A 25,725-nucleotide genomic window follows, 5' to 3' on the forward strand; every position below is an offset into this window, starting at 1 on the left:
CCCTTTTCTATTATACAGTTATTATTTTTAAAAGCCTTTGCAGCAGGTTTGCTTCCTCGTGTAAAAGGGAAGTTGTACTTTCCAAGACCGAATTAGAGAGGGCTTTGGGTGGGAGGGGCTGGGTGGGTGGGGGGGTTGAAGTATGAGAGAATAGAGGAATGTTAAAGCAGTGTTGAAATGTTTCAAGTCTGTAGCAGCTGAGTTTGTGCTGCTGGACAAGGGTTGGGGAGGGGGGAGAGAATTTTAATAGCCAAACTTTGGAATATGCCTGTTCCTTAAATATTTTGCTTTTCAAGGCCAGAACGGACTCATTCCTGGTTTCTAAAGTTTCACTTCACATTCTTTTGGCACCTTGACAATTAAACATGCTTGAACATATCCATTTCTGGGAGCACACTAACTGTGGGGCCCTTCACTTCTGTTGCACACAACTTTACATCCTGGTTAATGGATCAAAGGTTGTTTAGTTTTGGCATAGCCATTAATGTATTTCTCAGACCAGGAATCCTGGTGTCGTTTGGACAGATGCAGTCCTGAATAAAATTTTGTTTATGTTGAGCAGTCATATTATTTGCAAAGCATCAGAAAGTTCCTTTTGGTAACTCTGTTTCAGAATGTCCCAGGTTTGATACCTGGGCTAGGCTGATCTCCATGGGGTAGCAGTTCCTCAGGAGGAAATGAAGTCCAACTGTTTTCCTTTTTTTTTTAGAGTAAGCTATTCCCCTAATCCTGGAGACTACACGTGGATGTTTAGGTGAGAACGGAAATGCCATTGGCTTGTGCTAGTCACCTCATTCAACTGATGTATTGACATTGCTACGTCAGTTTTTTGATGGCGCAGACAGATTGCTTTAATTGATTCACCTGGAAGAGAAAAGGAGGAAGTTGACCCCAGAACTGATGCAGTGTCACATCCTGAATGAACTACTTTTGTGTAGCTGCACTCTGGGAGAAATTGAATTTGGACACCAAAGCCCCTCTTGTCCAGTGAGATTCATTTATATTCTTCACATCTATTCACTCATGAAAAGTACTCAGTGATCTTGTGATTAAAACTCCGCAGTAACAAAATAAGATTTCTTCTTTCACCTCCCCCACCCCCCAAAATTCTCCTGAATCTATAATTTGACCCAATCATTAGTCAGTTTACTAAACTTCAATTGAGGAAATCTACCCCAGAGTGAAGTTTCTAAAGGAACCAGGAATCTCTGCTCTGGTGCAAAGTTAGGTCATCACTTTGTGTTCTGTCTGATGCCAGGAAAATAATTTTCTTACTAAACAATAAATATCCAAAAGTGCTTAAAAGTTGTTTTTTTTTAAACCCGTCTCCCCAAATGAATGGTACTGTTATATGTTCCTAAAAATTGTTGTTTTAATATACAATGCACAGAAGTGGGGTCAGCCATCTTTGATCTCAAGTTGAATTTCAGGTGATTATTGGTTTCTGATCCACTGGAAATGTACCCTTCGCAATGCACCCTCCTTCCTGCATTACTTCTGTTTCTTCTCCTTTTGAAGCCGCAATGGTTCGAGAGAGTGCTATGGATCTTGATGCAGTGGACAGGGAAAGAGTGGATGCAATACATCAGAGAATCAAAAAACCATTCAGCAGTTTATTGAACATAGTGTTTTTATATAAAAATGAAAGCTACAAGGGAGGTATTAAAGACACTGGATGATTCACAAGTTAAAACCTGTAACATTTAACTTGTGTATTAAAATTATTTAATTGTTATTGAATGGGAATGGGTGCTAAGTTCTGATATGCAATGGATGGCGGAGATACTGAATGGCCTAATTTCTGCTCCTATGTCTTATGGTCTTATACTAATACATTGGAATGTTGACATGTATGACTATTAAGGCAAAGATGGGAAACTGGTCCTTTGGGGTCACTTTAAAAATTGCAGAAGTATTCAAGAAAGTTGAGTTTGAAATGATATGGTGATCTCTTGTGGAGATATACGTGCTGGAGATGGGACTCTCAAAAGGAGGAAGGCGTAAAAGTCAATGGCTAGAGACTTAAATGCAAACCAGTTGGAAAAAGCTGGATGACCGAAAGGGGAGATACAGGAGAGCAATTGACCAGCGTTGAGTTTAAAAAAGAAAACGTCTAAAATAAGATTGGATGGGAGATAAAGTGAAACTGCACGCATCATGGTGAGTGGCTGAATGGAGGAGCTAAAGCCCCCCATAAGTGTTTCTTTAAGATCAGTTAACTGGTTCTGTCTTTATAATCCAGGGTAAAGTCTCTAACTTTGTTTTTGTATCCTTCCTGCAATTGTACCTTGTACAATTAGAGATGCTGAACCCATGGGACTGTTTAGGAATCTTTAAGCTTGTTTTGCAGTGGCCTTCCATCAGCGTGTTTAATTTCCATTCCAAATCTATCCCTTGGTGCCAAATGCTTACCTACGTTATTACATCCAAATTAAATTCATAATGTCGGTAACACTTTCTTGTTTGTGCTGGGAGTGTTAAAACATCTCAGCAGCTATCTCAAATAGGTATGAATGTGATCCTTTCAGCAGTAAACATTCTGAAAGCTGTTGTCTGCACCTCCTGGCAACACATCACCAAATCCATTGAATGCTCCATGTAGCACAGATTTTCCACCTGATCCTTGCTTCAACTTGATATGGAAATTACTTCCCTGTCTGATCCCAGTTTATGTCCTACTTTTGCTTATCCCATAACTGAAAACACCTTGGTGTGCCATACTGATCCAATACCATACACCTCCCCCACCTCTCCTGGGTTAGTGATCTAATCTGGGCTGCCAGTGTAGATACCAAACTTCAAAGTTTGGGCGAAGATTTGTAGCTCAGGTGTTCGTTGTGATTGTGTTCGCCGAGCTGGGAATTTGTGTTGCAGACGTTTCGTCCCCTGTCTAGGTGACATCCTCAGTGCTTGGGAGCCTCCTGTGAAGCACTTCTGTGATGTTTCCTCTGGCATTTATAGTGGTTTATACCTGCCGCTTCCGGTTGTCAGTTCCAGCTGTCCGCTGCAATGGCCGGTATATTGGGTCCAGGTTGATGTGCTTGTTGATTGAATCTGTGGAGGAGTGCCATGCCTCTAGGAATTCCCTGGCTGTTCTCTGTTTGGCTTGTCCTATATTCCTGAAGAAGGGCTTATGCCCGAAACGTCGATTCTCCTGTTCCTTGGATGCTGCCTGACCTGCTGCGCTTTTCCAGCAACACATTTCCAGCTCTGATCTCCAGCATCTGCAGACCTCACTTTCTCCTATAATAGTAGTGTTGTCCCAGTCGAACTCATGTTGCTTGTCATCTGCGTGTGTGGCTACTAAGGATAGCTGGTCATGTAGTTTTGTGGCTAGTTGGTGTTCATGGATGCGGACCGTTAGCTGTCTTCCTGTTTGTCCTATGTAGTGTTTTGTGCAGTTCTTGCATGGGATTTTGTATACAACATTGGTTTTGCTCATGCTGGGTATCGGGTCCTTCGTCCTGGTGAGGAGTTGTCTGAGAGTGGCTGTTGGTTTGTGTGCTGTTATGAGTCCTAGTGGTCGCAGTAGTCTGGCTGTCAGTTCAGAAATGTTTTTGATGTATGGTAGTGTGGCATGTCCTCATTCCGTTGTCTTTCCCTTAGGCATCTGTTGATGAAATTGCGGGGGTATCCGTTTTTGGCGAATACATTGTATAGGTGTTCTTCTTCCTCTTTTTGCAGTTCTGGTGTACTGCAGTGTGTTGTGGCCCTTTTGAACAGTGTCTTGATGCAGCTGCTTTTGTGTGTGTTGGGGTGGTTGCTTTCGTAGATTAAGACTTGGTCTGTGTGTGTGGCTTTCCTCTCAGCCACTCTCGGACAACAACTCATCAGGACGAAGGACCCGATACCCAGCATGAGCAAGACCAATGTAGTGTACAAAATCCCATGCAAGGACTGCACAAAACACTACATAGGACAAACAGGAAAACAGCTAACGGTCCGCATCCATGAACACCAACTAGCCACGAAACGACATGACCAGCTATCCTTAGTAGCCATGCACTCAGATGACAAGCAACATGAGTTCGACTGGGACAACACTACTATTATAGGACAAGCCAAACAGAGAACAGCCAGGGAATTCCTAGAGGCATGGCACTCCTCCACAGATTCAATCAATAAGTACATCAACCTGGACCCAATATACCGGCCACTGCAGCGGACAGCTGGAACTGACAACCGGAAGCGGCAGATTCAAACCACTATAAATGCAGGGAGGAAACATCACATAAGCGCTTCACAGGAGGCTTCCAAGCACTGAGGATGTAACCTAGACAGGGGACGAAACGTCTGCAACACAAATTCCCAGCTCGGCGAACAGAACCACAACAGGTACCAAACTGTCAGATTTCTGCTTCTTGGATTAGACTTTATACCGAGGCTCCTTCTGCATACCCAATGTTTTCTTTTTTTTTAAAAGAAAATCCCATAGCACTGTCTTGAAGAATAGAAGAATTATGCCAGTGACCTGACCATTCCCTCTATAAGTGTTACAGAAAAGATTTAAAAACTAAGAACTAAACCAAGTCTCATGACAGCAAAGTAAAAACCGAAAGAACTGCAGATGCTCTAAGTCAGAAGTGGAAATTGCTGAAAAAGCTCAACAGATCTGGCAGCATCTGTGAAGAGAGAGCAGAGTTAACGTTTTGGGTCAAATTACCTCAAAAGGGTCACTCTTCCCAACTCTAGTTTCTCTCCAGAGGTGCTGCCAGGTCTGTTGAGCTTTTCCAACAATCTGTTTTTGTTGCAGAGAGGATTGTTTGGCTATTTAAAATGGTTGCCGTGTCAGTGTTTGCTGAGTGCAGTTGGATGCTATGTCTCCTGTATTCTAACACTGCATGTCATTGGCTGCAAAGTTTTGTGAGATCTGGTGATTGTGCATTTTTGTTTCTCTATAGATGTGTCATGAAGTGTCACCAGTTCAGTCTTGATTCTGAGTTTGCTAATCTCCGACTAATGATGTGGGCTTCCATTGACTCTCTCATCGTTGAGTTAAGAAGGAAAAAAATCACGAGTTCCTCTTTTATATCCGTTGGCCTTACAGAAAACAGTTGTTATTTTCACTATTCAACCTGTTCAGAAGTGTTATTAGACACCTCTCCAACAGATGGGCTTGAACCCAGTTCTCCTGGTTCAGAGGTAGGAGCACTACCACTATCACAAGAACCCTATTTAGGAAGTTGTTGTTAGGACTGGATTAGACTTTTGTGTACCAAATAGCATTCCACCACTCATTGTTCCGACTCTGAGACCAGTGGCTGTTTATTGGAGGGAATTCAGTGACTTTCACAAGCAATGATGGCTCAATTGCCTTAGAGACTGGAGCAAAGGTTGATTTTGGAGAGTATATCTCCAATTTAATTGCAGGGATGAGAGGAAGGTGAATAACCCTAAGTGCCAGTTGCGGTATTCTGTTTTGTGCAGTAGGAGCATGGATGGCTGGAGTAAAATGTCTCTTCATTCTTAACACTGACTGCTCCCAGGTTGCTGATCAGAGAGCCTTCAAATGACGAACTTGCAGTTCAAGTGGAGACCCACTTCCTTTGAGTTTTCAGAACTGAGATCAGACTTTCCAGATTTGTTTTTGTCATGAGAGAATGGAGCCATCTTCGGCAGAAAGTGGAGTTGGGAGATTGGAATACTGTTGAATTGAGCAAAGAAATATTTAGTAGGTGACAAAACAAACTAACTGTTGATCGTAGTTCTGTGCAAAATGTGAGTAGCCAGATGTGGAATGAATGTTACTTTGTGAAAGGCCAATGTAATACGAGACTGGAAAATATTTCAGCGGTAACCTTTTTGTTTTGCCAAGACAGAATTCCTATGATGATTGAAAACTGCTGCTTAATAGGTTTGTTTCATTTTTAAATATTTATTCTTCATATGATACATTAGACTGTAAGGAAAGTGACACTCCTTGAACTATTTATCTGAACAAACTGGAATAGCCAGGATATTTGCAATTCCCAGATTGGGGAGAGTCTAAGGCAGGTTCCTGATTCCTCCAAGCATAACAGATACTACTGGCACCTCTCATGCTGTTTTTCTTTACTGACTGGTATGTAGTTAGCGGATTCAGGGGTCATCTCTCTTTGATTCTTCAGTTTTAATTTCAAATCCTGTCTATTAATGATTTTAAATTCATGTTCAAGTATTAACATGCAGATTTTTAAATCCAAGAATCACAAGTCCTCATAAGGGAAAGCACTACTGCTTTAAGATGATGACAGTGTCAAAGTGTACAGGCTTGAATGAGAGAGTTGTGTCTGCGCAGACACTAGAGTGGGAATGGTGGAACCAGTCTGGATGTTGCGATCGGTGTTCAATACTAGATGTAGTACAAAGGATGACCAACCTCTCACCTGTTTGTACCTGCAAGTGGCCAAATGAGTGGTGAAGATTGTCTGTTCTGCCTGCTGCTCTTTAATGATGACCTTTTGCTCTGAATGATACTCCTCATTTCCTTCCTCTCTTTGGACTCCGGTTTTGAAAATTTAATTTTTGGCATTCCAGTTTAAAGAGCCAGCAGTAAGATAATCAGATCACTATGAAGGTGAGCATGATAACACCTGTTTAGCTACATGTGTTTTTTATTGTGAAGAGTTACATCTGCAAAAGTGTAGTTGGCTTTAAAAGGATGGTAAAATGTGATTCCATCTCTTACTGAAGAGCTACTTGTACTTGTCATTATAATAAGTTCTTTTATCCACGTTTCTATTAAGGGAGAATGGTAATTATATTACACAGGCCAGAGAGGACCTTTGCAGCCTCAACCACCCAGTTTTGTGCAGATGTCCATACTACCTGGTTTCAACTGCGTGGCCATTGGAGTTTTACATGGAATGAGAAAATTTGCCCAAGGTCCCTGTTGGTTGTGTGTACAAGCCTTGTGTTGCAGATATTGCACTATTGCTCATATCACCCACTGATAAAATATGGTACAGGAGAGCAGCTCAACAATGATTCCTTCAAATTGTTCCCCTTTTTTTTGTAGTCCTTGGAAGGATTGATAACTTTTAAAATAAATTGAAAAATACTGTTAACCAAACACTGTTTCTGTAACTACATAACTTTTAACACAAGAATGCCCATAGTCCAGTATATATTATGCTATCCTTTAATTCTGCATGCAGTTCTCCCAGAATCAATCCAAAGTGATTCCTTGCTTCTGAAGGTTCACTTACTTAGAAGGTGAATAACCATATTCACACAAGTTGCAACACCTTTTTGCTGAGTACAATATGAATATGCATGATCCTGCTAAATGCAGTGCAGGTGAAGGAGCTAAATGTGTTCCTGTTTCTTATGGTTTTTACCTTTCTCCACCTGGTCACTTTTAATTTCATAACTGATCTTTAGACAAGCGAGGTGTATTTTTGTCTAATTTTAACGCCTGATGAATTGGGTTTTTTCAAGTATGAGCTTTTACACGGACTCTGACAGATAAACCTGCCCCCAATATTGAGAGAGATGTTCGGAAAGCCTGTGACTCAGTATCACAAAGGCTCCCTCTTTAGCCTTCCCATCTTGATAGAAGCATGAATTGCATGGCTCATGTATCCAGGTACAGATACTGATTACTTTTCCTTGACTGCTGAACTTTCTCTGCCACCTTGGTGGGCGGCACGGTGGCACAGTGGTTTGCACTGTTGCCTCACAGCGCCAGAGACCCGGGTTCACTTCCCGCCTCAGGCGACTGACTGTGTGGAGTTTGCACGTTCTCCCCGTGTCTGCGTGGGTTTCCTCCGGGTGCTCCGGTTTCCTCCCATAGTCCAAAAGATGTGCAGGGCCAGGTGAATTGGCCGTACTAAATTGCCCGTAGTGTTAGGTAAGGGGTAAATGTAGGGGTATGGGTGGGTTGCGCTTCGGCGGGTCGGTGTGGACTTGTTGGGCCGAAGGGCCTGTTTCCACACTGTAATGTAATCTAAAATGTAATCTAATGTAATCTAATCTAATGTAATCTAATCTAAACTGACAGTTTGAAGTACAACTGTTTACAATTCAATATTTTCAATGCCTTTTCTGGGACTTTGTTGACAATGTATTAACTACCAGCACACATGCTGCTGCCATTGTCTCATAATGCAAACACTCTGTTTTACTAGCAAGAAGGTGCAATCTGGATCCCCTTTCGTCTGTGTTTTGAGACTGGCTTAAGATTAAATTTATAGACTATGTAAACCAATATCATATTTTCTTCCCCCATCCTCACTCAGACTGGCTGCCTCTAAGATTCTAAACACAGATCAATCTTGCCTGAGAATTGTTCGCACGATATGTATGTTGCAGCCTGAAGACACTGTCCAGCCTACTCAGGTTTTCTGTATCTGGATGAATCATTTGGATGATCCTGTTGGAGGAGACTTAACAAATCAGTAATGCTGTTGGAATGCAACTGTTCTGATGTAACTAGGAATTTTAATTTGCTTTCCAGTCCCACCCACCACTAAATCCCCTGAGAAAAGAATCATTGCTTAGACGTGGTTTCCTTGCATTCTCCTCATTATTTGCAGTGAATCATCTTTTTTTAAAAAACAAAGTATTCCCAACTGGATTCAAACTGATTCAATGAAAAGGTTGAGGCATGAACTGGGAAAACTTAACAGGAGACATATCCATTTGAGCGTTGAACTGATTGGGGGGAGTGAAGCCATTGGATAGAGGAATTAAGGAGGAAAGCCATAAATGTCATGTTTTGTTGCCATAAATGTTGTGGTGCATTGCAATCAATTAAGCTTTCATTCTTTTAACATTTTTTTTTATTCCTTCACTGGGTGAGGATGTTGCCAGCTAGACCAGCATTTATTGCCCATCTGGAATTGCCCAGCAGGGGCAGTCAAGAGGCAACCATGTTGCTGTGGGTCTGGAGTCACATGGAAGCCAGACTGGGTAATGATGGCAGCTTCCTCCCCTAAGGACATTAGTGAAATAGATGTGTTTTCCCCAACCGTTGATAACAGATCTGTGGTCGTCATCAGAATTTAATTCCAGACTTTTTCCCAATTGAATACCACAGCAGGATTTGAACCTGGGTCCCCAGGATATTACCTAGGTTTCTCAACTAACAGTCCAGTGATAATTCTACTGTGTGTGTGTATAAAGAATGTGTTTAGTTAATGTACCCTGTAATTGCACCAATCACTTAATGCAACTGCTTTGTCTTCAGTTGGGAAGTGCCCACCTGAGCTGAAGTCGCTATTGAAGAGTGAGGTGAATGAAGAAACTGGGGCCTGACTTGCTATCTCGAACAACGATTACAATGACCTGTGATCACTTCCTTTAAAATAGCCGTTCACTGCTGTGTAGCAGTGGTCAAAATTGACTTCAAACCAATCAGGGATTAAAGAATAAAATTAATATTACTCCTGGAGGTGGGAGTAGTTTTATTACAATGCAGAATCCTATTTTCTTATCTAAACTAAGAGGGGAGAAAAATGTGCTCTAAATACTCAATAGATCAGGTAGCATCTGTGGGCAAATAGAGTTGATGTTTCGGTTTATGATTTTTTTTCATCTCCATCACACTATTTGTGAGACTCGAATGTATGGGTATCCTTTCATTAGATATAGCTATACCTGATTGCATGCACAATAGACAAAAAGAATTTGCTTTTGGAAAGCATATTTCATGATCTTAAGGGTGCCTGAAATGCATAATGGCCAATGAAGTCTTTTTGAAGTGTAGTCATTATTCTACATGTGGGATGAGTGTGGCTGATTTGCACAAAACAATATCCCATAAAGTAGCAGTGAAATAAAAGTGTGGATATGAAGATTTGTTGCAAGATCTTGAGCACTCTTAGAGGGAGGCGGAGCCTCGGTTTGAAGTCATAGCCAAAAGAGAGTTTCTTCAACAATGCTGCACCTCCTCTGTACTAATAAGGAAAAGTATCTACAGTAAGTTATGGGAAAGAAAGCAGATTGGATTGCGACTTTTTGAATATTTGCAGTTACACGTGTTACATTTTGTTATTATAATGGTTCTGTATTTCTTTGGTAATATCAGGCTATCAGGTGGACTAATATATTAAGTTGGGGGGTTTCTGTTAAACTTCACTGTGAAGGTACTGGCAGCTGGCATTGAGACCTGGATGAAATGTTGGCTGCTTGTTATACTTTTGGAGGACATTGTGGTCAAAATGTTAGCTGGACAATGTAGTTAACACTGAGAGTCCGAAGGCTGTGTTTCATTGTGCCCTAAAGGTTTCAAAGCTAGTGCAGTACTGATGGCGTGCAGTGTTGTCAGAGGTGCTTTTTTCAGCTGAGTAATTAAACTGACACCTGTCAACTGTCATGTAGACAGAGGACAAGATTAATCCCTCAAACACTGATTACTTCTGATCATTTCACACGTCAGTGCTTATTACAACATTACAACAATCACTGCATTTATGATTGTGAATGTTGCTGTAGAAATACAAGTTTCTAAGTTTTCAAAGTCATGAGGCGGTCCTAAAGGACGTTAGTGAACCACATAAGGTTTTAACAGCAATTCACAGTCCAGCATCTTAATTCCAGATTTTTGATTCAACTTTAACCATCTCTATGGTCAAATTTGAGTCCATGTTCTGAGATCATTAGACTGGGGTTCTGGCTGACTTGTCCAGTAAGATTGACAATGAGTCACAATCTTCCCCAAAAAAATGTCATTCTGTCTGTAAGAATATGAAGTAAATGTATCTTTTTACAATCTGGGCTCATAACTTATGTATCTCATGCCTTCTGACTTATAGCATATCTTCCTGAAATAGTTGAGTAGCTGGATATTGTAAACCTGGCTTAAAGGCAATGTCCAATTGTGTTTGTAGAGTTTTTATTCTTTAGAGAATAAAGCACTGGGAGGTGGAGAGGGCTTCGGTAAGAAGAATTCTCCTGATACACTGTTGTGAAATCTTGATGCTTAAATAGAGTGGGACATGCAGTCCATCAGGAACATGTGTCATTAACATAGTGCCACCTCTCTGTCACTCGGGCTCCACCATCAAAGGACTTTTGTTCCAGCATCTCCATCTCCAGGCTACCGTACATCTCGATTTGATTTCATATCATATCTTTAACTAAGTAGAACACTCCAGACTGACTGAACTTTGAGAGCAATCTGCTTTGAGCTATCAGATGTGTCAAAGAGCTTGGTTAAGGTTGTAGATGAAGAAAGATTTCAAGGGGGAAATACCAAAGCTTAGGGCCCAGGCTCCTGAAAACTACATTGCCAATGGACAGACAAGTAAAATTGGTGATGAACAGCAAACCAGAATTGGACGAGTGCAGAGATCTTAAGGGAGTGGAGGGCTGGCCAGAGTAAGGGGGAGGAAGTGACTATATTGAAAACCTTAAATATTCAGAAAAGATTTATCAGGATGTTGCCAGGAGTGGAGGGTTTGAGATCTAAAAATAGACTGGGCCTTTTTTTACTGGAGCATGGGAGGTTAAGGGGTGACCTTGTAGAGGTTTATAAAATCATGAGGGGCTTGGATAAGGTGAATGACAACAGTCTTTTCCCTACACTGGGTGAGTTCAAGACTAGGGTGCATATTTTAAAGTGAGAAGAGAAAGATTTAAAAATAACATGAGGGACAACCTTTTTACACAATGTGGAATGAGCTGCCAGAGGAAGTGGCGGATGCAGGTATAGTTACAACACTTAAAAGATATTTAGATAAATTCATGAATAGGTAAGGTTTGGAAGGGATACAGGCTAAACGCAGGCACGTGGGGCTAGTTTCATTTCAGAACATGGTCGTTATGGGTTAGTTGGATGAAGGGCTTTTGCCCAAAATGTAGATATTCCTGCTCCTCGGATTCTGCCTGACCTGCTGTGCTTTTCCAGCACCACTCTAATCTAGTTTGATGGAAGGGTCTGTTTCCATGCTGTATGACTTTGTGGTGCACTGTTGGATAAGGAGTCAATATAAATGAGTAAGCATAGGACTGAGTGCAAGTCAGGATGTGGCTGAGTATGTTTTATGTGTGGTGCCATAGACAGGCCAGCCAGGAGACCATCGAAATAGTCAAGTTTAGATAGAACTGACAGTAGGAATGAAATTTGGTAAAGCTGGAATGGAGTTGGACAATGTCAGGAAGGTGAAAGTTGACAGCCTTAATGAAGTTGATATGGAATTGGAAGCTTCTCACGCTGTCAGTTATAACACTGAGATTCAAACAAAAAAAAATTTGATCCTGCCTCGGAGTGGGAGAGGCTCAATCAAATAAAAACAAATTTCGAATGAAACGTAGCAGGTCTGGCTGCATCTGTGGCGATAGAAACAGAGTTAATATTTCAAGTCTGATTACCCTTCAGAACTAGAAGCATCTCGGAAAAGGTGGTATTTATGCTGACGATGGGGGTTAAAGGAGTGAGCAGGTAGGTGGAGGTGGAGCACAGTGTGCGAAAGATAACAAAGGGCTTGATGATCATAAATCAGGGAAGCCTCCATCGGCATAAATGCCACCTTTTCCGAGCTGCTGTAGTTCTGACAAAGGGTCACCAGATTTGAAACATTAACTCTTTTGCTCATCCCATGTTGCCCTTGAGAAGGTGATGGTGAGCTGCATTCTTGAACTGCTGTGGTCCATGTAGACCTTTAGGGAGAGATTCCAGGATTCTGATCCAGTGACCCACTCAAGGAATGATTATATATTTGCAAGTCAGGATGCTAATCACACATATACTGCTTCCAACTCGGATGGTGCCCTGGGTTTCTTGCTGTTATCTCACTGCCAGTCCCTATGGTGTCTGCAGCTTTGAAATCAACTCAAGCTCGAATTAGAACAGGTAGTGGATACTCGTCATCAGTCAGCCATCTGATGAGCTTCAGACTGGAAGGAAGGTGCCTTGACAAAGCTGCACAAAACAGTTTATGATGTATGTCTTCTTTGTCATTGTTATAAAGGTAGAGCACAAGATGTGAGAGACCAGTACCCTAGGGAGATTCATATTCATAGAGATGTACAGCACAGAAACTGCACCTTTAGTTCTATTCATCCACGCTGATCAGCTACCTCGAATTAGAGTTCCTACAAGGTGAGAGGGGAAAGATATAAAAGAGACCTGTGGGGCAACTTTTTCACGGAGGCTGGTATGGATATGGAATGAGCTGCCAGAGGATATGGTGTAGGCTGGTACAATTGCAACAGTTGAGGCATTTGGATGGGTTTATGAATAGGAAGGGTTTGGAGGGATATGGGCTGGGTGCTGGTAGGTGGGACTAGATGGGGTTGGGATATCTGGTTGGCATTGACTGGTTGGACAGAAGGGTCTGTTTCCATGCTGTACATTTCTGACTCTACAGTGTGGAAACAGGCCCTTTGGCCCAACAAGTTCACACAGAGAATCCCACACAGACTCGTTACCCTATATTTCCCCTGACTAATGTACCTAACCTATACATCCCTGAACACTGTGGACAATTTAGCATAGCCAATCCACCCTATCCTGAAAATCTTTGGACTATGGGAAGAAACTGGAGCACCTGGAGGAAACCCATGCTGACTCAGGGAAAATGTGCAAACTTCACACACAGTCACCCAAGGTTGCAATTGAACCAGAGTCCCAGGTGCAGTGAGGCAGCAGTGCTGACCACTGCGTCACCGTGCTGCCCACCTATCCTAAATTAATCTAGTCCCATCTGCCAGTATTTGGCCCATATTCCCCATAATCCTTATTCCTATATCCAACCAGATGCCTTTTAAATGCTGTAATTGTACTAGCCTCCACTACTTTCTCTGGCAGCTTATTCCATACATGTACCATCTTCTGTGTGAAAAAGTTGCCCCTTAGGTCTCTTTTATATCTTTTCCCCTCTCACCCTAAACCTATGCCCTCTAGTTCTGGACCCCACCCCAAGGAAAAGACTTTGTCTATTTATCCTATCCATGCCCCTCATAATTTTGTAAACGTCTATAAGGTCTTCAACCTCCGACGCTCCAGGGAAAATAGCCCCAGCTTATTTAAACTCTCCATATAGCTCAAATCTTCCAACCCTGGCAAGATCCTTGTAAAATCTTTTCTGAACCCTTTCAATGTTCACAATATCCTTCTGAAAGGAAGGAGACCAGAACTGAACATAGTATTCCAAAAGAGGCATAACCAATGTCCTGCACAACCACAAAATGACTTTCCAACTCCTGTACTCAATGCCCTGACCAATGTGTGAGAGACCAACCAGTATACAGCAAGTCTGAGCTTGTACCTCGGGGAGAGCGTGTGTGGAGCTCCTATCCCAACAAGACACTGTTATGATTTGGAGATGCTGGTGTTGGACTGGGGTGTACAAAGTTAAAAATCTCACAACACCAGGTTATAATCCAACAGGTTTATTTGGAAGCACTAGCTTTCTGAAATCTAGTGTGCTTCCAATTAAACAATAATGGGGAATGAGGAAATTGTGGAAATATAGAACAGCATTTTGCATCTGTGGCAGAATTAGGAATCTTCCAAAATATATTTGACAATCAAGGTAGAGAAGGAAGGGAGGGAGGAACTTAAAGCAATCACCTACACCAAGGAAAAGATATTGCAAAGGGCTGTTAAACCTAGTGGCTGAAGAGTCCCTAGGACGTGCATCCCAGAATCTACAGAGACGCTGGAGGCCTGATTGACCTGCAGTTCAGGGTGTGATCGCTGAGGGCGCTGCCGGCGGCGGCTGTGCTGGCCTGCAGTGCACGGTGTGAACGCTGGGGGAGCTGAAGCCTCTGCCCGCGGTGGCTGTGCTGGCCTGCAGTGCACGGTGTGAACGCTGAGGCCGTTGCTGCCGGTCGTGATGTGGACCTGCAGTTCACGATGTGAACGCTGGGAGAGCTGAGGGCGCTGCAGGCGGCGGATCTGTTGGCCTGTAGTTCACCAAGTGATCGCTGAGGGCGCTGGTGGCCGCGGCTGTGTTGTCCTGCAGTTCTCGGTGTGAGCACGGGTGTAGCCGAGGGCGCTGCTGGTGGCGGCGGTTGTCTTGCAATTCACAATGTGAGCGCTGGAGGAACTGAGGGCGCTGCCGGTGGCGACTGTTGTGTGTTGCTGTTCACAATGTGAGCGCTGGGGGAGCTGAGGGCGCTGCCGGTGGCGACTGTTGTGTGTTGCTGTTCACAATGTGAGCGCTGGAGGAACTGAGGGCGCTGCCGGTGGCGACTGTTGTGTGTTGCTGTTCACAATGTGAGCGCTGGGGGCGGCTGTCGTGTGTTGCTGTTCACAATGTGAGCGCTGGAGGAACTGAGAGCGCTGCCGGTGGCGACTGTTGTGAGTTGCTGTTCACAATGTGTGCGCTGGGGGAGCTGAGGGCGCTGCCGGTGGCGACTGTTGTGAGTTGCTGTTCACAATGTGAGCGCTGGGGGCGGCTGTCGTGTGTTGCTGTTCACAATGTGAGCGCTGGGGGAGCTGAGGGCGCTGCCGGTGGCGACTGTTGTGTGTTGCTATTCACAATGTGAGCGCTGGGGGAGCTGAGGGCGCTGCCGGTGGCGACTGTTGTGTGTTGCTGTTCACAATGTGAGCGCTGGGGGAGCTGAGGGCGCTGCTGCGGGCGGCGGGGCCGCTCCCGGGAGTGAGTTGGAGGCCGCGGGCGGCGGCAGGAGCCGGGGATCGGGGCGTTTGAGTGACTGCGGTCTATCGACAGCAACCCGGCGTAAAGACCGGCTGGAGACCGGGGGGAGTGCAGACAGCTCGGTAATACCCGGATAATCAAACCCTTTCCCTAATAATAAGCTAATCTCCTTAATTATTGCCCTATTTTTTCCCAATAACTACCCCATTCCCTGATAATTAACCCCTTTTCCCGTTAATCTCTCTCTTCCCCAAGTAGTTACCCCCTTTTTCAGGTAGTTACCCTGTTCCCCTGATAATACCCCCCTTTCCCCTGATCCGACTCCTTTATTACCCTGGGATTTACTGGTCTGTTATAACCTGGTATTTAATGGATATTGAGTTGCGATGTTCTGGGTATTAACCCAGATTTACCGCGGGGGGGGGGGGAATGGGATGGGATGGGATGGGGATGGGGGGTGAGGGGGAGATGGGGATGGGGGGTGAGGGGGAGGGGGGGATGGGGGGTGAGGGGGAGGGGGGGATGGGGATGGGGGGGAGGCGGGGATGGGGGATATGGGGAGGGGGAGGGGGATGGGGGGAGGCGGGGATGGGGATGGGGGGTGAGGGGGAGGGGGGGATGGGGATGGGGGGGAGGGGGGGATATGGGGATGGGGGGAGGCGGGGATGGGGATGGGGGGAGGAGGGGATGGGGAGGGGGATGGTGATGGGGGGGATGATGGATGGGGATGAGGGGATGAACGGGGATGGGGGGGGGGGTGCATGAGGAATGCATGGTCCACAAGGGCAGCACAGTGGCTCAGTGGTTAGCCCTGCTGCCTCCCAGCACCAGGGACCTGGGTTCGATTCCAGCCTCAGGCAGACTGCCCTGTGGAGTAGGCGAAAGTGAGGACCGCGGTTGCTGGAGATCAGAGTCCAGATCAGAGTGGTGCTGGAAAAGCGCAGCAGGTCAGGCAGCATCCGAGGAGCAGGAGAATCGACGTTTTGGGCAAAAGCCCTTCATCAGGAATGAAGGCAGGGAGCCTCCAGGGTGGAGAGATAAGTAGAGGGGGGGGGGGATCTGGGGAGAAGGTAGCGAAGAGTACAATAGGTGAATGGGGGTGGGGATGGAGGTGATAGGTCAGAGAGGAGGGTGGAGCAGGTAGGTGGGAAGGAAGATTGGCAGGTAGGACAGGTCATGAGGACGGTGCTGAGCTGGACAGGACATGGTTGAAGAGCTTCAGGGAAGAGGAGATTGAGATTGTTGTAGAGAGAGAAGGCGAACTTCTTCAAGGTAAGCATCCTTGCAAGAGGATTTGCACATTCTCCCCGTGTCTCACATTCGTCCGGGTGCTCCGGTTTCCTCCCACAGTCGAAACATATGCAGGTTAGGGTGGATTGGCCATGCTAAATTACCCCATAGTGTTCAGGGGTGTGTAGGTTAGGTCAGGGTAAATATGTGGTAGGGCAATGGATCTGGCTGGGTTACTCTTTGGAGGGCCAGTGTGGACATGTTGGGCCAAAGGGCCTGTTTCCACACACACTGTACGGATTCTAATAAAGGTATTTGGTGGTATTCATGTCCAGGTGGAAGTGGGAAGTGTTCCTATGTCCAGTCTGGTTAAATCTGAAACTTGACCAGAGTCACTGCCAGTTCCTTGGGGCTGAAGCCGGATAGCATAGTCCCAGGTTTGCACCTATATATATATATATATATATATATATGTATGTGTGTGTGTGTGTGTGTCCGTTATAACTCACTCATTGACCTGGAGCTCCAGGACCGAGATAACCAATCCCCTGACCCCAATTTTCCCCCAAAATCTCTTGTTCCTTGTGACCTGAAAGGTACAAGGGGTGAAGTTATCAGGCAAGCGACTGCCTGTATGACCTGTCCTCTTGTATCCAATATGTCCTCTAACCATGTTACACCAACTTCAGCATGGGATCTGTTGTGACCACTCATTTGTGTCCTTTCATTTTTTTTTGCAGTGAACTTCTCTGTGGGAATTTTAGGGAGGTTTCTAAATCAGATTTGAAGAGAATTCTGAACGCAGTTCAAGACAAGATGGCTGCTCGCATCTTTCACCACGTGTACAAGTCTTGTCCAACATTAGTGGATTCAATCTGCCATCAGCGTTTCCACAATGGTTTTTCTTAAAGCTCAGACTCACAGCCTAGGCTGAATCGCAGGCTAACTTCCAGAAACCATGTCAGAGTCGCAAGAGAATGACAAGCCGGAGAAAGATAAGCGGGCTGTGAGGCCAAAGGTCAGACGAGGCGATCCAGACGATCAGAGGGGAAGCCGGAGCAAAAAGAAGAACAGAAATTCCCACAAGTCTGATCCTTCCGCTCGCGCCTCGGACTGTGGACCGCAGGAGGAGGATGTCAGGAGTCATTCGGGCAGGAAACCAGAGAGACAGAGTCCGGATCGGACCCGAGAGGATTCCCTTGACTTGGGAGCGTGCAAACTGCACAGCAGATCCTTGAGGCAGCGGATTCAGGATGTGGTGGGTCAGTGCTTCCCCATTAAATCCCACAGCCTCCATTCTGCCATCTTATCCTCCTCCAAAAGGAAGATTCACATCAGTGAACTGATGCTCGATAAATGCCCCTTCCCCGCTGGCACGGATTTGGCACAGAAATGGTACCTAATCAAACAGCACACCGCCCCTGTCTCTCAGAGCTTGCCAATGCTGGACACTGCATCCTCTGGCGGGACACCTGTGGAGGATGAAGATGACCGTCTGCGGGAGAGAAGGCGGATTAGCATCGAGCAGGGAGTTGAGCCTCCTCCCCATGCACAGATTCACACCTTTGAGGTAACAGCACAGATCAACCCGTTGTACAAACTAGGACCCAAACTGGCGCCAGGAATGAATGAGCTAGCTGGGGACGACCGAGCCACCCTCCAGGTACAAGAGAGTGCGTCAGTTGAAGAGTTGCCCCCTCCCCAACTGCCCCCAGAGCAGGTGGAGATCAAAGATGGTTATCGCGCCCACACTCAGATTGACTACATCCACTGCCTGGTTCCTGACCTCTTAGAGTTGACTACGTTCCCCTGCTACTGGGGAGTGATGGACCGATACCAAGCTGAGGCTCTACTGGAGGGTAAGCCAGAGGGAGCCTTCCTGCTGCGTGATTCTGCCCAGGAGGATTACCTCTTCTCTGTCAGCTTCCGCCGATATAGCCGCTCCCTGCACGCACGCATCGAGCAGTGGAATCACAACTTTAGCTTCGATGTCCACGACCCCAGTGTTTTCCACGCTCCCACTGTCACTGGCCTCCTTGAGCACTACAAGGATCCAAACTCTTGCATGTTCTTCGAACCTCTGCTCTCCAACCCCATCAACAGGACTTTCCCATTTAGTCTCCAGCACATCTGCAGGGCAGCCATTTCCAGCTGCTCCACTTATGACGGGATCGACCTGCTCCCGATTCCCAACACCCTGAAGGAGTACCTGAAGGAATATCATTACAAGCAGAAGGTGCGAGTAAGGAGGCTCGACACCAGGTGAAATAACAGAATTTGAACTGTAAATCAACCTCCTTCCAAATCCCAAGCTGGGGGGAATCAACTTTAAATAATAACTCTCTTTATTTCACTATTTATTTAAAGGCTGCAGAATCCACAGTCTTTGGATTTTTTTTCTTTGTGCTAATTTTATGTTCGTCAAAGCACCAAAGTATTGCGGCATAAAGCCCTGTGATGTACAATGTAAAGTTCATTTGACACTGTCCCGTTAACACATCTCACCACCCTGTTGTCCCCAAACCTCTCAGTCTCCTGCCCCAATGGGATAACTTATCTACTTCCTACACCAGGCGTCCTGTGTGTGATCGCTCCCCCAACAGCAAATGATTACCCAGTTGAGAATGACTTGTAAGTTCAGGATTTTCCATCTGTCATTCAGACTGGATTGAAACACAAGGCTCAGAGGTGAAAGCCCAGCGTTGTCCTATGCGTTTTCCCAATTCCTTTCCCCCCTCACACCCCCAGTTCAATTGGTAATCCAAACTTCCAAACCTTCCAGTTTATAACTTTGATGTACACACTAAAACAGAAGATAGAAATCAGTGTGGGGACCACTACAGACAGCTGCTTTGTTAAAGATTTAATTGCTGCACTGACTGAGTGTAAATATGGACCACATTATTTGTGGGTAATTAAGTGATGTTGTTTTCAGAGATTCCATCTCCATCTGTTGACTGTGTCTCCTGTACCATGAAGTGTATGGCCTGTCAGATTGCACTGTGCACTGCTATTGATCAGAATGCAATCTTCATTTGGCACGTGATTGATGCAATGTCTGTCATTAAATCCCGGAACATGACATTTTAAGGCTATAACGTCATCGAGTAACTTCCGACGATAAAGCCACTGCTTAATTTGGTCCTGAGATATACTTTCAGTGGGGCAGAGCTTGGTGACCTCAGATCAGGCAGAATTTGGGGTTTGTTGCACTTCTAAGCATCTGTTAGGCTGAGAAAAACGATAGGAAATTCCTGATCTTGATCGTTGTCGATAGCAACTGAACTCTTTTTCTCACAAACCCTGCTATAAAGGATTACACTTTTAGCGCCTCTGTGTTCAGACAGCTCCTACACTCTGTCGAGGCTGCTACAACGGTCACTCGTAGTGTCTTTCCTGATGCTGAAGGATACTTGTGCAAGTCCTGTGTAGATGCAGTTTGAAAATCTTCATAGCAAAATCACTGGATAACTGGACAGGCTGATGATGCTCAAAGTTCGAAGCTGCTCTATGATTTAGAGTCATAGATGTGCAGCTGCCAGTGTCAGACCAGGGTGGACAAAGTCAGAGGTCACATGACACCAGGTTATAGTCCGACAGGTGACAAAGGCGCAGTGCTCTGAAAGCTTGATTTCAAATAAACCTGTTGGACTATAACCTGATGTCATATTTAAAAATATAAACCATAAGTACTAAGTTAGCCTGGAGTACTGTTTTTTTAGAGCAATAAGACAGTGCTAATTTCTGGGTCTGTAGATTGTGAAGGAGCAAAAATGGCCTTTATTAGAGTGGTATGCTCTTCTTGTCGGATGTGGGGATTCTGGGAGAGTTTCCATGTTACTGAGGATTGTATCTGCAATAAATGTCGAGACTGTGGTGCTGGAAAAGCACAGCAGGTCAGGCAGCATCTGAGGAGCAGGAGAATTGGCATTTTGGGCATAAGCTCTTCATCAGGAAATGTAATTCTCTGCAATAAATGTTGTTGGTTGCAAATCATATCAGATCAAATGGATTAGTTGGAGAGACAGAGGCAATAAGGAATTTACAAGAGCGGGGGGGTGGTTGGTGTGATGGATGGCAGTTATAGGAAGGGAGAAAAGCCGCAGATACAGTCACAGAGATGGTTTAACTCCAGGAAAGTTAGGAGGGGTGGACAGGTAGTGCAGGAGTCTTCTGTGGCTATCCCCATTTCAAACAAGTATGCTGTTTTCAAAAATGTAGAGGGTGATGGATTCTCAGGGGGATTTAGCACCAACAGCCAAGTTTCTGGTATCGAGACATGCCCTAATGCAATGAGGGGTACGTCAGGTTCCAAGAGATCAATTGTGATAGGGGACTCTCTAGTCAGAGGCACGGACAGATGTTTCTGCAGCCAGCAATGGAAAATCAGAATGGTGTGTTGCCTCTCTGGTGCCAGGATCAAGGATGCCTCAGAGAGGGTACAGAATATTCTCAAGGGGGAGAGGGGCCAGCAGGAGGTCATTGTACACATTGGAACTAATGACAAAGGATGGGAAAAGGTTGAGATTCTGAAGGGAGAATATAGAGAGTTAGGCAGGAGTTTAAAAAGGAGGTCCTTGAGAGTAGTAATATATGGATTACTCCCGGTGCTACGAGCTAGTGAGGGCAGGAATAGGAGGATAGAGCAGATGAATGCATAGTAGAGGAGCTGGTGTATGGGAGAAGGATTCGCATTTTTGGATCATTGGAAACTCTTTTGGGGTAGAAGTGACCTGTACAAGAAGGACGGATTGCACCTAAATTAGAAGGGGACTAATTTACTAGCAACGAGATTTGCTAGAGCTGCTTGGGAGGATTTAAACGAGAAAACTGGGGGGATGGGACCGAGGGAGATAGTGAGGAAAGAGATCAGTCTGAGACTGATACAGTTGAGAACAGAAGCGAATCAAACAGTCAGGGCAAGCAGCAACAAAGCAGAGAACAAGGTGGGACTGATAAACTAAACTGCATTTATTTCAATGTAAGAGATCTAACAGAGGAGGCAGATGAACTCAGGGCATGGTCAGGAGCCTGGGACTGGGATATCATAGCAATTACAGAAACAGGGCTCAGGGATGGGCAGGACTGACAGCTTAATGTTCCAGGATACAAATGCTACAGGAAGGATTGAAAGGGAGGCAAGAGAGGAGGGGGAGTGGCATTTTTGGTAAGAGATAGCATTACAGCTGTGCTGAGGGAGGTGTTAGTGGGAGAGCACTTTGGGGCCAGCGACCATAATTCTATTAGATTTAAAATAGTGATGGAAAAGGATAGACCAGATCTAAAAGTTGAAGTTCTAAATTGGAGAAAGGCCAATTTTGACAGTATTAGGCGAGAACTTTCAAAAGCTGTTTGGGGGCAGATGTTCGCAGGTGAAGGGATGGCTGGTAAATGGGAAGCCTTCAGAAATGAGATAACGAGAATCCAGAGAAAGTATATTCCTGTTAGGGTGAAAGGAAAGACTGGTAGATGTAGGAAATGCTGGTTTACAAGAGAAATTGAGGTTTTGGATAAGAAGAAGGAAGAATATGTCAGGTATAGACAGGAGAGATTGAGAGAATCCTCAGAAGAGTATAAAGATAGTAGGAGTATACTTAAGAGGGAAATCAGGAGGGCAAAACAGGGACATGAGATAGCTTTGGCAAACAGGGTTAAGGAGAATCCAAAGGGTTTTTACAAATATATTAAGGACAAAAGGGTCACTAGGGAGAGAATAGGGCCCCTCAAAAATCGGATATGTGGAACAGTCCATCTTCCGCAGCTACACTGGCACCACCCCCCATCTTTTCCTCTGCTACATCGATGACTATATCGGCGCTACCTTGTGCTCCCACGAGGAGGTTGAACAGTTCATCCACTTTACTAACACCTTCCACCCTGACCTCAAATTTACCTGGACCGTCTCAGACTCCTCCCTTCCCTTCCTAGACCTCTCCATTTCTATCTCAGACGACCAACTCAACAGGAACGTTTATTATAAACCGACTGACTCCCACAGCTACCTAGATTACACCTCTTCCCACCCTTCCCCCTGTAAAAATGCCATCCCATATTCCCAATTCCTTCGCCTCCACTGCATCTGCTCCCAGGAGGACCAATTCCAATACCGAACAACCCAGATGGCTTCCTTCTTCAAAGACCGCAATTTCCCCTCAGATATGGTTGACGATGCTATCCACCGCATCTCCTCCACTTGCCACTCCTCTGCCCTTGAACCCCGCCCCTCCAATCGCCACCAGGACAGAACCCCACTGGTCCTCACCTACCACCCCACCAACCTCCAGATACATCGTATCATCCTTCATCATTTCCGCCACCTCCAAACAGACCCCACCACCAAGGATATATTTCCCTCCCCTCCCCTATCAGTGTTCTGGAAAGACCACTGCCTCCCCCCACCATTTCTCAGTCCCAACCCTCAGACTCAGCACCGCCTTCTTGACCTGCAATCTTCTTCCCGACCTCTCCGCCCACACTCCCTTTCCGGCCTATCACCCTCACCTTAACTCCTTCCACCTATCACATTCCCAACGCCCCTCCTCCCTACCTTTTATCTTAGCCTGCTTGGCACACCCTCCTCATTCCTGAAGAAGGGCTTATGCCTGACACGTTGATTCTCCTACTCCTTGGATGCTGCCTGACCTGCTGCGCTTTTCCAGCAACACATTTTTCAGCCCCTCAAAAATCAACAAGATAGCTCATATGTGGAGCCACAGGAGATGGGGGAGATAACTAAGCGAGTATTAGACATCAGTGTTTACTGTGGAAAATGACATGGAAGATTTGGAATGTGGAAAATAGATGGTGACATGTTGAAAAATGTTCATATTACAGAGGAGGAGGTGCTGGATGTTTTGAAACACATAAACGTGGATAAATGCCCAGGACCTGATCAGGTGTACCCGAGAACTCAGTGGGAAGCTGAGAAGTGATTGCTGGGCCTCTTGAATAGATATTTGTATCATCGGTGGTCACAGGTGAGGTGCCGGAAGATTGGAGGTTGGCGAACGTGGTGCCACTGTTTAAGAAGGGTGGTAAAGACAAGCCAGGGAACTATAGACCAGTGAGCCTGATGTCAGTGGTGGGCAAGTTGTTGGAGGGAATCCTGGGGGACAGAATGTATGTGCATTTGGAAAGGCAAAGACTGATTAGGGATAGTCAACATGGCTTTGTGCATGGGAAATTATGTCTCACAAACTTGATTGAGTTTTTTGAAGAAGTAACAAAGAGGATTGATGAGGGCAGAGCGGTGGAAGTGATCTATGTCGACTTAAGTAAGGCATTTGACAAGGTTCCCCATGGGAGACTGATTAGCAAGGTTAGATCTCATGGAATACAGGGAGAACTAGCCATTTGGATACAAAACTGGCCCAAAGGTAGAAGACAGAGGGTGGTGGTGGAGGGTTGTTTTTCAGACTGGAGGCCTGTGACCAGTGGAGTGCCACAAGGATCGGTGCTGGGTCCTCTACGTTTTGTCATTTATATAAATGATTTGGATGTGAGCATAAGAGGTATAGTTAGTAAGTTTGCAGATGACACCAAAATTGGAGGTGTAGTGGACAGCGAAGCAGGTTACCTCAGATTACAACAGGATCTGGACCAAATGGGCCAATGGGCTGAGGAGTGGCAGATGGAGTTTAATTCAGATAAATAAGAAGTACTGCATTTTGGAAAAGCAAATCAGAGCAGGATGTATTTACTTAATGGTAACGCCCTCGAGAGTGTTGCTGAACAAAGAGACCTTAAAGTGCAGGTTCGTAGCTCCTTGAAAGTGGAGTCACAGGTAGATAGGATAGTGAAGAAGGTGTTTGGTATGCTTTCCTTTATTGGTCAGAGTATTAATTATCGGAATTGGGAGGTCATGTTGCAACTGTACAGGACATTGATTAGGCCACTTCTGGAATATTGTGTGCAATTCTGATCTTCCTAGGATGTTGTGAAACTTGAAAGGGTTCAGTAAAGTTTTACAAGGATGTTGCCAGGGTTGGAGGGTTTGAGCTACAGGGAGAGGCTGAATAGACTGGGGCTGTTTACCCTGGAGCGTCGGAGGCTGAGGGGTGACCTCATAGAGGTTTATAAAATCTTGAGGGGCATGGATAGGGTAAACAAACAAGGTCTTTTTCCTGGGGTGGGGGAATCCAGAACTAGAGGACATAGGTTTAGGGTGAGAGGGGCAAGATTTAAAAGGGACCTAAGGAGCAACTTTTTCCACGCAGAGGGTGGTGAGTGTATTGAATTAGCTGCCAGAGGAAGTGGTGGAGGCTGGTACAATTACAACATTTGAAAGGCATCTGGATGGGTATATGAATAGGAAGGGTTAGAGGGACATGGACCAAGTGCTGGCAAATGGGATTAGATTAATATAGGATATCTGGTCAGCATGGATGAGTTGGACCGAAGGGTCTGTTTCCGTGGTGCATATCTCTATGATACTTTTATTTCTGATTCTCAGCACAGTGAACTGCATACCACCAAAATCCACAAACATATGTCATTTTGATGCAGAAAACTCACCTTCTCTGGCGAATGCCTGGCATTTCTAGCAAGGCCTTCCTACGAAAAGACCTCAGCAGCTTAAACACTTGCTGCTTCCATGAGAATAGTCTTTTCTTCGGTGTTTCAGTAAAAGCCTGTAAAATTACAGTCAGAGTCATAAAGACATACAGCACATCAACAGGCCCTTCGGTCTAACTCATCTATGCCCACCAGATATCCCAACCTAGTCCCATTTGCCAGCACTTGGTCCATGAGCCTCTAACCCCTTCCTATTCATATACCCATCCAGATGTCTTTTAAATGTTGTAATTGTACCAGCCTCCAACACTTCCTCTGGCAGCTCATTCCATACACGTACCACCCTTTCTGTGAAAAGGTTGCCTCTTAGGTCCCTTTTAAATCTTTCCCCTCTCATCCTAAGCCTATGCCCTCTAGTTCTGGACTCTCCAAACCAGGAAAAAGACCTTGA

The 25,725-nt window shown here is 45.2% G+C and overlaps 1 protein-coding gene across 1 annotated transcript; it reads left to right on the forward strand.

Moving 5' to 3' along the window:
* The first annotated feature begins 15,514 nt into the window (after positions 1 to 15,514).
* socs9 (suppressor of cytokine signaling 9) lies at positions 15,515 to 19,842 on the forward strand. The gene is made up of 2 exons (XM_043680715.2): positions 15,515 to 15,652; positions 17,501 to 19,842. Exon 2 carries the CDS (start codon positions 17,719 to 17,721, stop codon positions 19,024 to 19,026), a length of 1,308 nt encoding a protein of 435 aa, XP_043536650.1. The 5' UTR covers positions 15,515 to 15,652; positions 17,501 to 17,718; the 3' UTR covers positions 19,027 to 19,842.
* Positions 19,843 to 25,725: the final 5,883 nt, after the last annotated feature.

The sequence above is a fragment of the Chiloscyllium plagiosum genome, unplaced genomic scaffold (genome assembly GCF_037043375.1).
Source record: "Chiloscyllium plagiosum isolate Xiang-an unplaced genomic scaffold, Cpla_swu_hap1 HiC_scaffold_47, whole genome shotgun sequence".
NCBI classification, from domain to species: domain Eukaryota; kingdom Metazoa; phylum Chordata; class Chondrichthyes; order Orectolobiformes; family Hemiscylliidae; genus Chiloscyllium; species Chiloscyllium plagiosum.